General features: G+C 38.3%; 2 protein-coding genes across 3 annotated transcripts; one reads left to right on the forward strand and one right to left on the reverse strand.

Annotated features, from left to right (window-relative positions):
• The first annotated feature begins 244 nt into the window (after nt 1-244).
• LOC131313519 (uncharacterized) lies at nt 245-9,765 on the forward strand. 2 transcript variants are annotated; one of them, XM_058341864.1, is made up of 11 exons: nt 245-581; nt 1,951-2,310; nt 2,784-2,849; nt 2,967-3,106; nt 3,700-3,826; nt 4,522-4,673; nt 5,623-5,758; nt 7,532-7,616; nt 7,696-7,943; nt 8,079-8,212; nt 9,121-9,765. In XM_058341864.1, exons 1-11 carry the CDS (start codon nt 474-476, stop codon nt 9,137-9,139), a joined length of 1,575 nt encoding a protein of 524 aa, XP_058197847.1. In that variant the 5' UTR covers nt 245-473; the 3' UTR covers nt 9,140-9,765. The 2 variants fall into 2 exon arrangements, with proteins under 2 accessions (XP_058197847.1, XP_058197845.1); XM_058341862.1 differs by having other exon boundaries at nt 251-581; nt 9,132-9,765.
• A 138-nt stretch (nt 9,766-9,903) lies between these two features.
• On the reverse strand, nt 9,904-13,086 carry LOC131313520 (uncharacterized). Its single transcript, XM_058341865.1, has 5 exons — nt 12,892-13,086; nt 12,690-12,798; nt 12,537-12,598; nt 10,414-10,553; nt 9,904-10,322 (listed from the first exon to the last, which is right to left on the reverse strand). Exons 1-4 carry the CDS (start codon nt 13,009-13,011, stop codon nt 10,452-10,454), a joined length of 393 nt encoding a protein of 130 aa, XP_058197848.1. The 5' UTR covers nt 13,012-13,086; the 3' UTR covers nt 9,904-10,322; nt 10,414-10,451.
• Between the last annotated feature and the right edge of the window lie 1,866 nt (nt 13,087-14,952).

Here is a 14,952-nt window from a genome sequence, read left to right on the forward strand (position 1 = left end):
AACGGCATCCGAGGTGTGTAAGGTATACATATATACACGAAAAAATGGTGCTCGGATCAAGCACCTTACACACCTTGGATGCCGTTGATTTCTGCGAGGGGTCCCCTCGTTTTTTTTTTATAAAATATTTGGATAGCTCGGATCGACCGTCCGGTGGCCGGAGACGGCCCGGCGCGGCCGTCCCTACGCTTTCGGTACCGACGGTACCAATATCATTTCCGTATAAAATTAGCCTAAAATTGAAGATAGAGTTTGGTACATTACTAAAATGAATCTCGAACTCGGACCAACTTTTGCTCCTCGTTGATTTACAGCCCCCGTGGATACTAAACCGACCGGGCTTCCAGACCAAGAACGCGGCCACGGCGGGTTTCCTCTGCACCCAATCAGACTGTAAACCTACTGGGATAAATACTCTGAGAAATCGGTTAAACCTACAAACCCTCCAATATCGTCTCATATAAACACATCTCATGTCGATACCATCCGAGGCAACCCTTGAAGAAGAAGAAGAAGAAGAAGAGCCACAACAAGAAAGAAACCCGGAACCATCTCATCATCCCACCGCCCCTTCTGATGAGGTAACATTGAGTCTGTATGTATATGAGAACACATGTTCCTGTATTTTACGTGTATCTGATTTTCCTTGAAACTGTAGGGCATCCAGAGTATATGGTTTGGAAATCATTGACTAGGGCTCTTGTTTTCTTGAAGATTAGAGTCCACTTGCTTTGTATTTGGTTTCAGGGTCATGTCTTATAGACAACTTTTATGTACTTAGACTAATGGGTTTGGCCTGAAAGGGGTGGCTCCAGGAACTTAGTTCAGCGGTGACAAAACATAAAGAGAAATTTTGGATACAAAGCTCTGCATGAAACTAACATATTTAATTTGGTTGAAAATATATAGGGCCTAGTTTATTTGTTTGTTGAGCTATATTATCTACTTATTCACAAGTTTATGTGATTTTCTTGTTTACTTTGGCTACATAAGAATAATTTGATGCCGATAATATTGAAGAAAAATCAAATTATATGTAAAAATTTATAAATTTTTAGTGCATTTTTTGAACTCAGGGGTCTTCAACGCTCTCAGTATAAGGTGGAGCCGCCCCTGGGTTTGGGTAGGGTTTGTCTGGTAGTGTAAAATGGGGACCAGTTTGGTTCTTGCATGTCCATTCCGAAATAACTTGAACTTGTTTGGTTCTGTAAGCCAGATAAAAAAAAGAAAACGTTTTGCTCTTTAAGTAGTTTGAAGCTGAGATACAGAGATCAGTTGTATATGGGTTTCTGTAAGAAAGAATAAACAGAACAAAGAGGAGGAGGGTTTTGGGAATCTGTGAACAAAATTTGGCAATTAACATTGACCAACTGATTTTTCGCAGATAAGATCAGGAAATGGAAGGTCATTGGACGTTTAATTTCAACATTATTTTGCTTGTTTGTTGTTTTAATATTTGATGAAAAACTAGGCATCAATGAAGATTTCTGCTTATACAAACAACTACTCAAGGCCTGGTTTTAGCCATAAAGTTGGACAAACTAGAACTGCTTTTTAGGTATGGTAGGACCTTTCCAAGACCATGTTTATGACCAATAAAAGTAATACTGGGACTTCCCAAACACCCCCCTTAGACTATGAAACTAATTCTGGACCTTACCACATATGTGCTTGTTGTAGCTGATGTAAAAAACCTGGGATCGTCAGAGTCTGCACTGTGAAGTACAGACTAAAAGCATGTTTATAAAGTTTGTTCTTTTTCCTTGTTACAGTGTGATTATTGAAGTCATAATGTGACGATGGTAATCACATAGTTATTTGAACATATAACCGAAACATTACCTTTGGCTTTGTGCATAACATTTCTTGCCCAATGCTTTAGCTGTTCTGCTGTAGTTGCACAGACATTTATTTCGGAAGGCATAGTGAGAGTTACATTTTGTCTTGCAGTTATTTGACATCTCTACGACAGTTGATCCTGGTTATATCATATCGTTAATACGGCAACTTCTTCCCCCAGACGTCAGGAATTGTAATAAATCTCATGGAGTCAATGCTTGTGATCCCTCTACTCAAGGATCAGAAGCTGAGGGAAGGGAAGAAAGTGCAGTCTTGGTATCCCAGAATGGACTTCTGAATTACCATAACATTGAAATTGAGGCGATGGATACCGTTGAATTTACTGGTCAGGATGAGGGAGACGATGGATCCCTTGAAAAACAAGGTGAAACAGCAGGGAAAGATACTTGGGAAGACTGTGGATGCATTTTGTGGGATCTTGCAGCTAGTAAAACACATGCTGAATTCATGGTATGTCTTTTCTTTTCTTTTTTGGCTGCATTTGCTTTATGTTGCTCATTTTCACTTTGATCCTATTGCTGCATCGTTATGCACACTTAAGGAAAGTTTCTGGTATCAGTTTGTTGAGTTGAATGTTCATATAAGCAGACTTCCATTTCATTTGTCTATGGAAGTAGTTCCTATAAGATATCAAAATCAAAGGCTCATTAGAATCATGCAATTTAATTGGTAGAATAATTTGCCAGCTTTATCCTCGTTCTTGCCGCTTACCAACTAGAAAATTGCAAAAAGATCACATGAGCCTGTTTTGTAACAATATAGATGATTATGGTTGTATACATCAGCACACCCTCCATAACAATTCCATATCTTGTTTTTCTTGTTGACTATGTTCTTTTAACATCTGCTATTGCTCCTGCAGTTGGAACTTTAAACTCTAGTATGGTGTGTTAATTGAGCCTGAGGTTTTAATTCCTGCACAGGTGCAAAACCTTGCTCTTGATGTGCTCTTGGCAAATCTAATGGTTCCTCAATCTGTTCGTGTTACAGTAAGCCACCTTTTACTACTACTGTTATGGTCTAACTTGTGAAGCTGCTTTAGATTGTCTACGAAGAACTAATGTGCTGAACTAGCTGTTATAGGATTTATCTTTATTGTCTTTCAGGAAATTACGTTAGGAATAATAGGAAATCTTGCTTGCCATGAAGTGTCTCGCAAGCACATAGCATCTACCAATGGACTGATTGAAGTAATTGTTGATCAGCTGTTTTTAGATGACGCCTCTTGCCTGTGTGAAGCTTACCGGTAATATTCAGCAATGAACTACTTGCTCCTTCGTTTTCTGATATTGAAAGGTCCATGAGCAATTACTACTCACTCATTGTGTTTACTCATGCATGTTTTGCGAACATATTGTGCCCTCATCTATTGTAGTGCTAGAAAAGTTCCCTAGTTTGAAGTTCAACCTGTCTTCTTTTTGTCATCATATGTCTCCGCAGTTACAGTCACCATTCAACTTTTTTTTTAGTGTTGGTGGTGCTATTATTTCTTAAGGTGCTTTGGGGGATTTGTTCTTTGAGGGAGTTTCCCTGCTTGGCCTTATCATAATTATTTGTTACTATAATGCTCATTTTCCATTAGCCTCGATATTATTTTTTAACGGCCACAATATCGGAATGCGGAGAGAACATCACTGCAGTCATCCGGTGATAGTGACTGTGGAGTAGGAACTTGTACTTGTTTACTGCAGACATGCTTATCTGTCCATTCCGATATTTTCTTTCTGATTGATTCTTGACTATTCAGTGGCATGATGTAGGGTCAACGGATAACATGATTCACCTATGTGATCTCTTTTTCTGTGAAACAAGCTTTTCTTACTGCGTCTATTGGCACAGGGTATTAACTTTGGGTCTTCAAGGTTGTGGATACAATGCTTGGGCTGAGGCATTGGGACCTGAAAATATTCTATCCCGTGTTTTATGGGTTGCAGAAAACACCTTAAATCCACAGCTTATAGAAAAGGTAGCAAATACGGCTGAATCCATGTATTTCTTTGCATAAAGAATGTTGTCTCTCTCCTTTTGTGAGGCTAATGGGTAACCGCGTTGTCTTTTCATCATTCTTTATAACTCATTTTAAAAAAATCAGCTGGTTTGTAGATTGGAGTTTTGCTTTGTGGCCACCCATCTCTCCATTCGGATGTAACACAAAGAGCCTGAAAACCTCAAAGCATCCTCTCTCTCTCTCTCTCTCTCTCTCTCTCTCTCTCTCTCTCTCTCTCTCTCCTGTGTAATGTCTTCAATTTAAAAAAATCAGCTGGTTTGTAGATTGGAGTTTTGCTTTGTGGCCACCCATCTCTCCATTTGGACGTAACACAAAGAGCCTAAAAACCTCAAAGAATCCCTCTCTCTCTCTCTCTCTCTCTCTCTCTCTCTCTCTCCTGTTTGAAATCTGAGGTAGATAGCTGTGCTTTAGCCTGTTTGAAATCTGAGCTAAATAGTTGTTATCATGTCTTCAAATCCTTTGAGAACATTTCTCAAAATCAAGTGCCATTGTTCAGGATTACAATATGTTGTTCCAACCAAATTAACTTGTCAGGATTGTTTCAGTGACGTGTCCTTATTTTTTTATATTTCTTTCTTGGAGTAGTGTCTGGATTTAAATTTATTACCATCATTGTGTTCAATGCTCTAACATAAACTTGCTTTTCGGGCCAGAGTGTGGGGCTACTGTTAGCCATCTTACAAAGTGAGCAGGAAGTAGTTGCTTCTCTTCTTCCAAGGTTGATGCAGTTGGGTCTTCCAGTTCTTGTAGTTAATCTCTTGACGAGTGAGATGAGCAAATTAGCAGGAGAAAGAGTGCCTGAAAGGTACGATGTTGTTTACCTGTAATGTGCCATATGCTGAAATATCACCACAAGTAAGCATTATGCACCTTGTACAATCACTTCCCTTATTTCCTGGTGGCATTTCTATGAAGCTGTGTTTTTGTTAAATTTTTTCCGGGGCGGGGGGGATTATATTTGTATGTCGATATTATTTTATTTTTATCAGATTAGAACACAAAGAGGGAAGGTTTTTTTTTTTGTTTTTCTCAAACGTTTCTCAAACGTCGTGTAGGCCAACATGTTTACATGCTTGTGCTCTATCTAATATGCATGATGCATTCTACCGGTCTACCATGTAAGTACCATGTAGTTATGAAATGCTAACAAATAAAAGTGTAGTTGCCTTTTGTTTAGGCTTAGTTTGGTGCTGCAAAGTTATAAGTAGGTTCTCCATCTAAGGTATCTTTCTTCATTAAGACTTTTTTTTTTTTTTTAAATTCTAATTAAAACTGATGATAACTAGGTTAGATGATGTATTATGTTATTGAATAGGTGTTATATGTCCCGGAAGGTTAGGTGGTGAAGTTAGTGCGTCATCTCCTTTTGCGGAGTGATATGCGAGGAGCTGTAGAACTTGTTGCTCTCAATATTTGGTGGTTATTGGGGCATGTCAGCATCAGTCCGTTTGTTTTATGATTCATTTGCAAGTGGTTTTCAAATTCGAAAACTTAGGGGGGCTTGGAGGATAGCTCCCCTTCTATGTCCTGCATTTTGAGGAACTCAGCAGATGCAGTTATATACATCCTGCATTTGGAGCAAAGGGCACATTCGTTTTTGAGGATACTAGCTTGCCAATACCTAAGTGGGAGCTCATTTTGTTGCGTAATTGTTTGGTGCAATCTCTAGGTGGGACAACTCATATGAGTAGTTGTGGTTACTGTTAACTTTCTTAGTTACTAAACATATTGGTTTCTCATCTTTATAATTTCAGGTACTCCATTCTTGATTTAATTCTTCAGACAATTGAAGCTCTTTCTGTCATTGATGATTATTCTCAAGAAGTCAGTTCTAACGCGGAACTTTTTCAACTACTCATTGATCTGGTTAAATTTCCTGACAAAATTGAGGTAAATTGCTGTTTTTGGAAAATGTACGTACCAAAATAGTAGTACAGGTTTATGTATTTGCATATGCTATGTACGTGTACGTGCACGAATTGGTTCTTGTGAATTTATCTGTTATAAGTGAATCTATGTTGGTGCTGCTTTTAATCAGTGTTCCTGGTTCCTAATTTGCTAAAAGTTCAATGAATCATAAAGTCAGTATTGAATCACTTACTATTTGTTTGCAGCTAAAAATACTAAATGGCCAGGTTTTTTATGAGCAGTCATGGTGTGCTTGCTCTCCTCCAAGAAAACATCTATGAAAGCAAATAGTTTCTCGTAAAATTCTTTTCTAGCCATATTATTTATGTTTTCATTTGATTTTGAGTTCTGGTGTTGAAGCCAGCCTTCATTTTCTTTTCCCTCACTAGTTAGTATGGGATAGAGTACCATGTCTGGAAACTTTAGACTTTTGTTCCTATCCTGGGATAGTGCTGGGTCTGAGTGGCACTTTATTTCCTTAGGAAGGGATTTGAAAGTCGGGGTCCCTTTTACGGTTGCTTTTCTTGGTTTGACTTGGCTCGTGGGTTGTGCTTGGTATGGATAAATAGGTTGGGGAAAAAAAGGAGGTTATTATGAAGCACTGTTGCACATGGAAGCAGTGGGAGAGTCATTGGCTCATATGCTCATTATCTTGCAGGTGTTTGTGGTATTTTCTTGTTCTATTGGTCACCTGCTTGTGTAGCTTGAGAGGTGTACCATTCTAAAGAGGATGCAGCCCTGGCATATGGGTCCACTTTGCATGGGAGAGGAAGCGGCCTTTTAAGAACTGTTACCATAATTCATCAATTTGGTTATACATTAGGTAGATATATATATATATATATATATATATATATATATATATATATATATATATATATATATCTTCAAGTAAGGACCTTATATGCGGACCTCCCATTTCTCGCATTTCCCGATCTGATATCGATGATCCGAGCCGCTCAATGTGATCAGAACGTGATTTTAAGGGTACCCGCGAGAAATTGGCAAAAAAAATGACCAGGAAGGGCTTGATTTGAGCAGTTTTTATTTGAACCGTTAGATAAAAAACAAACAAAAACTGCTCGGATGTGACAGAGTGCTAGAAGGGTCAAAACTTTGCAACAAATATATGTATCGATTCTCTACTCGAAGAACAAAGTTTATCAATGGAAGAACAAATTCTTAGGGTAATTACAGCCATAAGGATTGGGAGTGGAAATCCTTGTCCTGATATTCCCTTGCATATGATCTGGACGAATAATAATCCTATAGACTGTGTTCGCTTTGGGTCTCTAGACCCAACCCTTTCTCTCTGTGCATAGTCCCCAATAAGTTTTCTCCAAAATCATTACTCTCATTTCTCCATCTATCTCTTTCCACTCATTACCCCAAACCTCCCTCAAAACGCAAACCAAACAAAGTCTGTAGGGATTTATTTTTTACTTTAAGCCTATGTAGAAGGGCTCACCACCTTACTTACTCCGTTAGGCGTTATTATCAAGAAAGAATAAAGTAGAAAAAAAATAGTTTGAATATTCAAGTAATGCAGTCTGAAGCAGCGCGAAAAGAAGAGTGCGATAGATGTTTTGGTCACAAACCAGAGCTATGAGGCTAGTTCAAGTTCATATTTATTGAGTTTGTTTGTGAAGTTTTTTCCCTTACTAGTTTTGCAGGTTATTCTCTTTCTCGTTATGTTTCTAAGAAAGAGTAGTGTGAACCTATGGAAGTTCTTGATGATGTGATCTTTCTCTCCAGGTTGCCAACTCTTGTGTGACTGCTGCTATTTTGATTGCAAATATACTGACTGATGTAGGTGATCCAGCGTTAGAGATATCCCAGGGTAAAGTAGTCTCATGTGATGTATTTCGGGATATCATCAAGTTGCATGAGAATAAGCAGTGACAGTCAGATCCTTCCAGACTTGTCTTTTTTACAGGGTCTATTTGATATCTTTCCTTTTGCTTCGGATGATATAGAAGCAAGAAGTGCAATTTGGAGCGTCATTGCAAGACTACTGGTTCAAGTTCAAGTAACTCTGATGAGTTCATCATCACTCCACCAATATGTTTCAGTTTTCTTAAGCAAAGCAGAGGTGATTGAAGACGAGCTCCTTGACCCATTAGACAGCTGCAAGGATGCTGCAAAATTAAGTGCTAGAAATACAGCTGTATCCTTTTACACAAGCCTGTTGAACTTTTCCAAGTAACAATAGTGTAGAATTTGTCGTAGGAATGCAATTTGGGGGTGGTTTTTTCTGGCATGCGACTTTCATTTACTTGGTTTTCCTTTACCTCTGCCATAGCTGAGAACGATTATCAGTATTTTAGGCCAATGGACTGGCTCAAAGGAATCTATTGAGAGCAATTCAATGGGGAATAATCGTGTTATTGATGAGACCATTGCAAGATTGTTGGAACACTGTCACAAAAACACTAAGTAAGCTACTTTCTCTGTTCATGCTATTACTGTCACTCGCTCACAACTATGCCACCTGTGTTTCCTCGCATCGATGACTTGTTCTGTAGTTTCGCTATACTGTCAATCGCTCACTATGCCACCTGTGTTGGTCCTCGCACCGATGACTTGTTTTATAGTTTTGCTACTCCACAACATGTCTTATCATATGCTAGTATGGGCCGTTCCAAAGCCAAGAATCAAGCCAAGGTGACAGTCTTGCCCTGCACAATTATCAAGCACCACTTGCTTGCTCACAGTGCTACCATGGTCAAGCACCCTAAGCAGTCGTGCGTCTACGATATCATACACACATGTTGTACGCGTGAGGCAACATCAGGATCTATGGCCCTCAATGCACCTAATACCACAGAGCCACATCCCAACCAAGCACGAGGTTCTTGACATGTAGAATGGCTTTGTGCTATCACCAACAGCTCACTAGTGCAACATTACCTCCTTGCCACATGCTTTTGACTACTAGACTCGCATAAGCATAGTTGAACCCAATGCCACGCTTATAGGTTTGTGGACAAAGCTTAGTGGTTATAGGTGCATACTGCGTAGACAAAGCCTAGTGGTGCCTTGGTAGCCCATTAAACATCCTGATTGATTGAGATCTGTGTAACGAAAGATATGGGGAAAAAATATATTAAACATGATGGCAAACTCACAGCTTGTCAGAAAAGCTATGGAGGCCCTTCCTGTTCTAAAGCTTTGGATACCTCAAGCCTCCATATAAAAAATAGGAAGTGGTGCAATTTTTTTTTCATTTTTGTTTGCTGGTTTGCTTTTGCTCCTACGTACATATGACAAATGTACCAGAATGATGGTGTAATGCATGTCTCAATCATAAGTAGTTAATAAATTCTGATATTTGGCTTTTGAAGATCTAATGCAGGATCATGAATCAAGGACTTGTCATCCTCTGAATATCTCCCTGCCATCTCACTAGCATCATTATATACTATTTTCGTGGATCTCTTGCCATGTAGTTTGTTCAAGCTACTGAAGAAACCATTTCCAGGGCTGTATTGTGAGAGACCACCCTTGTCTTCCTTTTTTTTCACTTTCAAAAGGCATAGACCCAGAAGAGTTGAAGCAACAGTATCGGTTACAGGTATGAGCATTCAATCATTAAGAATACGATCTGAATGCAAAGGACGGACTTCTGGGACAGTAGGAGTCAGATGGGGTTTGGTGTGTTGGGTTTAGCCTCCTCAGATGCATTCTTTGGTGAAAAGAATTGACTCAAACAATCAAAGGCACAATCAGAGGCAGAACTTGTACAATCAGTTTTTTTTTTTTTTTAATCAGCATACAATCAGGTTGAATGCAGCCATTCTTACAAGAAGCTGTTGTCGTTGAGTCTTTGTTTATGTAACTCGTCATGCCTCTTTCCTGGTGTGGTAGACTGTAGATATCAAGTCGAATGTGAGATAATATGATGTCTTTGCTACAATTTGTGAGGTGATTTCCTTGCCTGTAGTTTAGTTGCTACTGCTTTAGTTGCAAGACTTTTGATGTTTCTTGTCTCTCTCTCTCTCTCTCTCTCTCTCTCTCTGATGTGAAATGCTGCTCTTATGTGAGGCAAAATGTAAGATATAGACTGCAAGTAGTCGATTTGATGTTTCAGCATCTCTCTCTCAAGAGATGGAGCAGCCCTCAAGGATGATGCAAAGGGATTAAAAACGAAAAAGTAGTTGGAAATTAGACAGTACAACTAAATTTGGGGCTCAATAACACCCTTCAGTCTCAAGTGACTGCAGTTAGACTTGGCACTTTAGTTTAGTTCAATTAACATATGAGCTTTATGTTCCGCTTTGAATCAGATGAGGGTCATGTGCCAAACCATAAGAGTAATTAGCACGGAAGATGGGGTGAACAGCATAACATGACACTCAGTTTGGGTGCAGCCCTCCTTCACTAGCCCATAAGCCAGGCATTTGGATTCTTGAAAGCCATGCCTAATAGCAATGCCATGAACATTTTGTCGCAACCATCTTGAGACTGATTTGCCTGGCTGCATCGCTGACCCAGGTAACATGCAGGAGTTCACGTAAATTAGACTTCTTGCAGAAGATCCTCTCATCTGGCACAGGCACAGAATGTTCGTTTTACCCGAATATAACATGTGAACGTAAGAATATTGTAGTTTCCTGTTGATTTCAGGGAAATTTTACCTTGTGAGAAAAGAAGAGACAAAGGTGAGCTCTCCCTCTCATAGTTCTGGTTGGTAGAAAAGTTTGTACGCCTCCATAACTTCTAAATACCACATTGCCTCTCGATCAGGAAATGGAGAAAGGTCAACCATTTTGTGAACCTGATATGCAAGGGAAAGGCATAACATTAGCCTCGGTAAACTGTGGGATAACAATACGAAAAAATTCTACATCAAGAATACAACAATGCGATAATTTTGTGTATGCGTATTAAATCTGCAGAATGAAGGTGGAAACAGTTGCTTCTGACTTTCAAGATAAGTTCACAACGATGTACAGCTGCATTAGTAAAAAGAATGTGGCGGTGAAATGCAGTTGCATGAGATTATTTTTTCCAACGTTATAGGTCCTTTGACTCATGAAATGTCTAGAACGCAAGGCGGATGTAGAAAACCAACACAGGTATATATGACAGTTTTAGATCATTAGCTGGTGTTGTTCCCACTAATAGTTTTAGAAGGAAAGCGAGGTTGCAGACATTATTTTAACATTATTCGCATAATTTAACTGCCCCCGATACCTAAACCTTTATTTTGACACCTGAGAATCCAAGTTCTTACCATTGCAGTAACCCCATAGCCCAGGAAAATAAGTTGATGTCTCAATGTATATTGTCATTCTTCCTATTGCCGTTTCATTGCTATGATTGTTATTACAGGGTTAAAAAGGTTAAAACGGTGTCTAGACTCAAACTTTTTTCTCTGTGCACGGTCTCCAATAAATTTTCTCTCATTTCTCTATCTATTTCTCTCCACTCATTACCCAAAATCCAAATCCAAAATCAAAATCCCAAAACGAACACTAAGCCAAATTTATGCAACAGTACATGAAGTACTTGAAATGCCCTTGACATATTTAGTCCATAGTATGCACTTCACCCTACTTTACAAGAAAATGTACCAGCATTGATGTTAAACTTCACATAGACCATGGCTAGTTGTATTGGTTATTCATATAGATGGTATCATCCAATCTGAAATGATTCTCCTTTATCACTGCTACTGTTGAAGCAGAGCATTGGTAAGCTTCCTTTCTATAGTAATTCTAAATACCGCCATTCTCAAACCACAAACTTAATGTCAACATGCTCCACAAGACAACAACTTGAGTTAAAATACCTACTTATAGAGCATCCACAACACTAGCCATTTTTGCCAGCATTCTTTGCCATTTGGCAAAAGAAATAGCAAATTGGGTGCTACACCCACAAGCAAAAAATTCTCTCAAATTAGGCAAAAGCCAATTCCTTCGTCATATATGGCAAAATTTCCTCTCTTTTTTGTGGGGAGAGAGAGAGAGAGAGAGAGAGAGAGAGAGAGAGAGAGAGAGAGAGAGAGAGAGAGAGCAAAACATGGGTGCAGCACCTTTGCCATTCTTTGGCAAAACAACTATTCATGCCCAACAAATAAGAATGCCAATGGCGCGTTCATGGGTGTGGATGCTCACATTTGGATGCGGGCATCTTAGCATTTCAATGTATCGGCCGAACACCAAGGGAGATAATCCTTATTTGATCCTACCATCCAATTCAGATGTTAATCCAACAAACAGGAGTAGAGTATATTAAATGAAGTGTTTGTCTGGCCATTTCCTCGTGAATTAGTAGTAAATGATTCAACAAACACCAAAACCCAAATCCAGGGATTCAGCTCCTTTATGGTCAATATCAAGATTCAATACTATTACGAAAGGAAATCTCTGAACAGATGAACAACGAGATCCAACACTAACAAAAAAAACTGTAAGATTGAAACTCAATAGTCCGTATGGCTGTCGAAAATCAAGTGATACAACCTATTTTCCGTGAATTTTAGAAACGATATTCAAAAACTTCAACCTTTATTTTGAAGTTTCAACCAATTTTAAGATCCAAATTGTTGAAATGCACATCTACCCACAAAGAGCCCTGAACCAATTTGATATTTCAAACTCCAACTTGACACATAATGCATAGCTAAACCCCTCATAATCGATCACAAGGACACCAATATCTCACATACTTACCATTAATTCCAAAGCAACACAATGTAAAACAACTGTGCATATATAAAAGAGGAACAAGAGAAATAGAATAAGGGTTTTACCTGAATCATGGAAATATCACCCGTACGGACGAAAAACCCTCCAACAACCATCACATACATCCCTGCACGTATATTACAATTAGAGAGAGAGAGAGAGAGAGAGAGAGAGAGATGCAAAACGGGGGCTAAATGGAGAGGGGAAAAAGCAAAGACCTGTCTTCCACTGGCGATTGAAGGAATCACCGGAGAGAGAGAGTTCGACAAGGCCGGTGCCGTCGTCGAGGATGAAACCGCCGTCGGAGGCTGTTGAGACCAGAATGCCCTGCAATTGGAGTAGGGTTAGGAGTCGAAGACGGTCAAAGTTAGCATATCGGGAGGGGTAGAATGGGGAATGCGAGGGTGTAAAGGGGGAGACCTGTAACCAGGCACGTTGGAAGAGGATGCCGCCGAGAGACATGGAGGACTGCGAGGGTGTTTGGCGGGCGTGCTTTAGCTGTGCGCATAGCAGCTTTGGTGCTGCTAGCCTGTAATCCATCTCTCTCTCTCTCTCTCTCTCTCTCTCTAGAGAATGGAGTTCACCGATGGGTGGGAAAATTTGCAGAAACTCTTGATGGACTCTTTCTAGTTTTTAAAAGGAAAGTTGGTATTCACACTTCTTATTTTTTATTCATATATATTTTAGTAAAAAAACACAAACATTTTCAATATTAAAAAACAAAAAAAATAATGTGAATAATAAAAAGAGAATGTGAATATCAATTTTCAAAATTGCAAGACCATAAAATAAAGTTGGAAAAATGATAATGCCCAAAACAAAAAAAGTCTACAACCATGATGTTCAAAATGATAGTAGTAATAATAATAATACATCTACAAACTCAATACACAAAATAATATGCACATTCATATTTATTCGCGGGTCCCACATATATTGAATGTGTAGTGTCTGTGAGTAAACATGTGAATATGAGTGTGTTTGTGTAAGTATTTGTGATTGTGGAAGAATTGATTCAAAAAATTCAAATTACTCGATGAAAAGTCATTTGGGGTGGGCTTGTTTTGTAAACAAACCTAATTTAGGGGTTATTTGATCAACTGAATTAAGTGATTAAAGGCCATTTCTTGCAATTTTTTTTGTCTGAAACTTTTTTTTTGTAATTTTTACTTTTTGTTTAGTATTTCGTTGTAATTGTTGAGGTTAATCGTTTGACGAGACGAACCAGAAAAGTATAAAAATGTGAACCGATGGTAAAAATTCATATAAGACGACACTTTAGATAAAAAAGACAATTGTTTTGTATTTTTCTGTCTTCAATGAACTTTGTTTTGCTTTTGATCAAAATTTATTATTTTTAGATTTTTCTCGTCGAGACGGATGATTAATAAAAACATACAAATTTAACAAAAATTTAAAAAAGACTAACAAAATATACAAAATGAAGAAAAAAAAAGTTTACAAGAATGACACCTAAGTAGGTTTGATAAGCACATTTTACAATGAATATATGTAAGTACATAAACATGTTCTCTTTTGTTTTACAAATTGAACAGCATATATAATTGTCAACTTTAAATGATTAATTGCTATACTTAAATAAGTGTTCATAAACATGTTGCCTTATGAGGTGAACGGTTCGGTCTATTTACTTTGGCCCTCCGTAGAGGAAGGGAAAATGTGAGTTTGGAAGGGTGAGTGAAGGATATGTAGGAGAGCTTATCTGCTGCTATTGTAGTAGGAAAAATGCATCTTTTTTTTTTTTGTCTCAAGAATAAGCCGTGACAGAAAGTTGAAATCCGTACTCTCAAATAGAGCATCGGGTTGGAAATGTTCTTAAACATCATTGAATGTACTTAAAAAATCGAAGACATTAAACTGGTGTTTTCTCTTCATATATTACTCCTTTTGTCATATAATGTTTTTTCCATCCGTAAAATGATGACTTAAAATGAAGTCCAATTTTTGCTAGAAAAATTCAAAAAACATTCAACAATATACTACTGTAACCTTTTTGAATTTTTTCTAATGCAAATCGCTTTCAATTGATGCAACTAGATTTCCCAAATCCCATTGAAAGCTCCCCTTCAATTGATCATACCTCGGGGTGGGGCCACAGCATGGGCTAAAACATGCATAATTGAGACCATCACTTGCATTATTTTGGCCGCTGGATAGGGAGATGGGATCCCTCACTCTTTCGCCATCAGTGATTTATGCAGTGTTTGTATGTAGTTTTTGGAAAAATTTTAAAATATTTATAGAGTTATAACTTATAAGTGAAGAGAAAAATGAGAGTAATGATTGAAAGTATAAGTAATGATTAAAGAGAGAGAAATGAGAATAATGATTGAAGATAAGGTTAAGTAATAATTACAAGTAAGGGTAATGAATGTTTTTTGAGTTGAGATTTTTTTTTTAAAACATCATCTACAAGGACGGAGGGTTGCTGTCCCCTTGGGGATAGCAGCGTGCTGTTGT

Source organism: Rhododendron vialii, chromosome 13a (genome assembly GCF_030253575.1).
Source record: "Rhododendron vialii isolate Sample 1 chromosome 13a, ASM3025357v1".
NCBI lineage: Eukaryota > Viridiplantae > Streptophyta > Magnoliopsida > Ericales > Ericaceae > Rhododendron > Rhododendron vialii.

What these genes read in the sequence shown, in the direction of transcription:
- LOC131313519 (XM_058341862.1), top strand. Translation starts at nt 474, where the DNA reads ATGTCGATACCATCCGAGGCAACCCTTGAAGAAGAAGAAGAAGAAGAA. An exon ending in GGAGAAAGAGTGCCTGAAAG is followed by an intron (nt 4,674 to 5,622) that starts GTACGATGTTGT and finishes TTATAATTTCAG; the next exon opens with GTACTCCATTCTTGATTTAA. An exon ending in AGCGTTAGAGATATCCCAGG is followed by an intron (nt 7,617 to 7,695) that starts GTAAAGTAGTCT and finishes AGATCCTTCCAG; the next exon opens with ACTTGTCTTTTTTACAGGGT.
- LOC131313520 (XM_058341865.1), bottom strand. Translation starts at nt 13,011, where the DNA reads ATGGATTACAGGCTAGCAGCACCAAAGCTGCTATGCGCACAGCTAAAG. An exon ending in TCCAACGTGCCTGGTTACAG is followed by an intron (nt 12,799 to 12,891) that starts GTCTCCCCCTTT and finishes CTCCAATTGCAG; the next exon opens with GGCATTCTGGTCTCAACAGC. An exon ending in GTGATATTTCCATGATTCAG is followed by an intron (nt 10,554 to 12,536) that starts GTAAAACCCTTA and finishes CTTGCATATCAG; the next exon opens with GTTCACAAAATGGTTGACCT.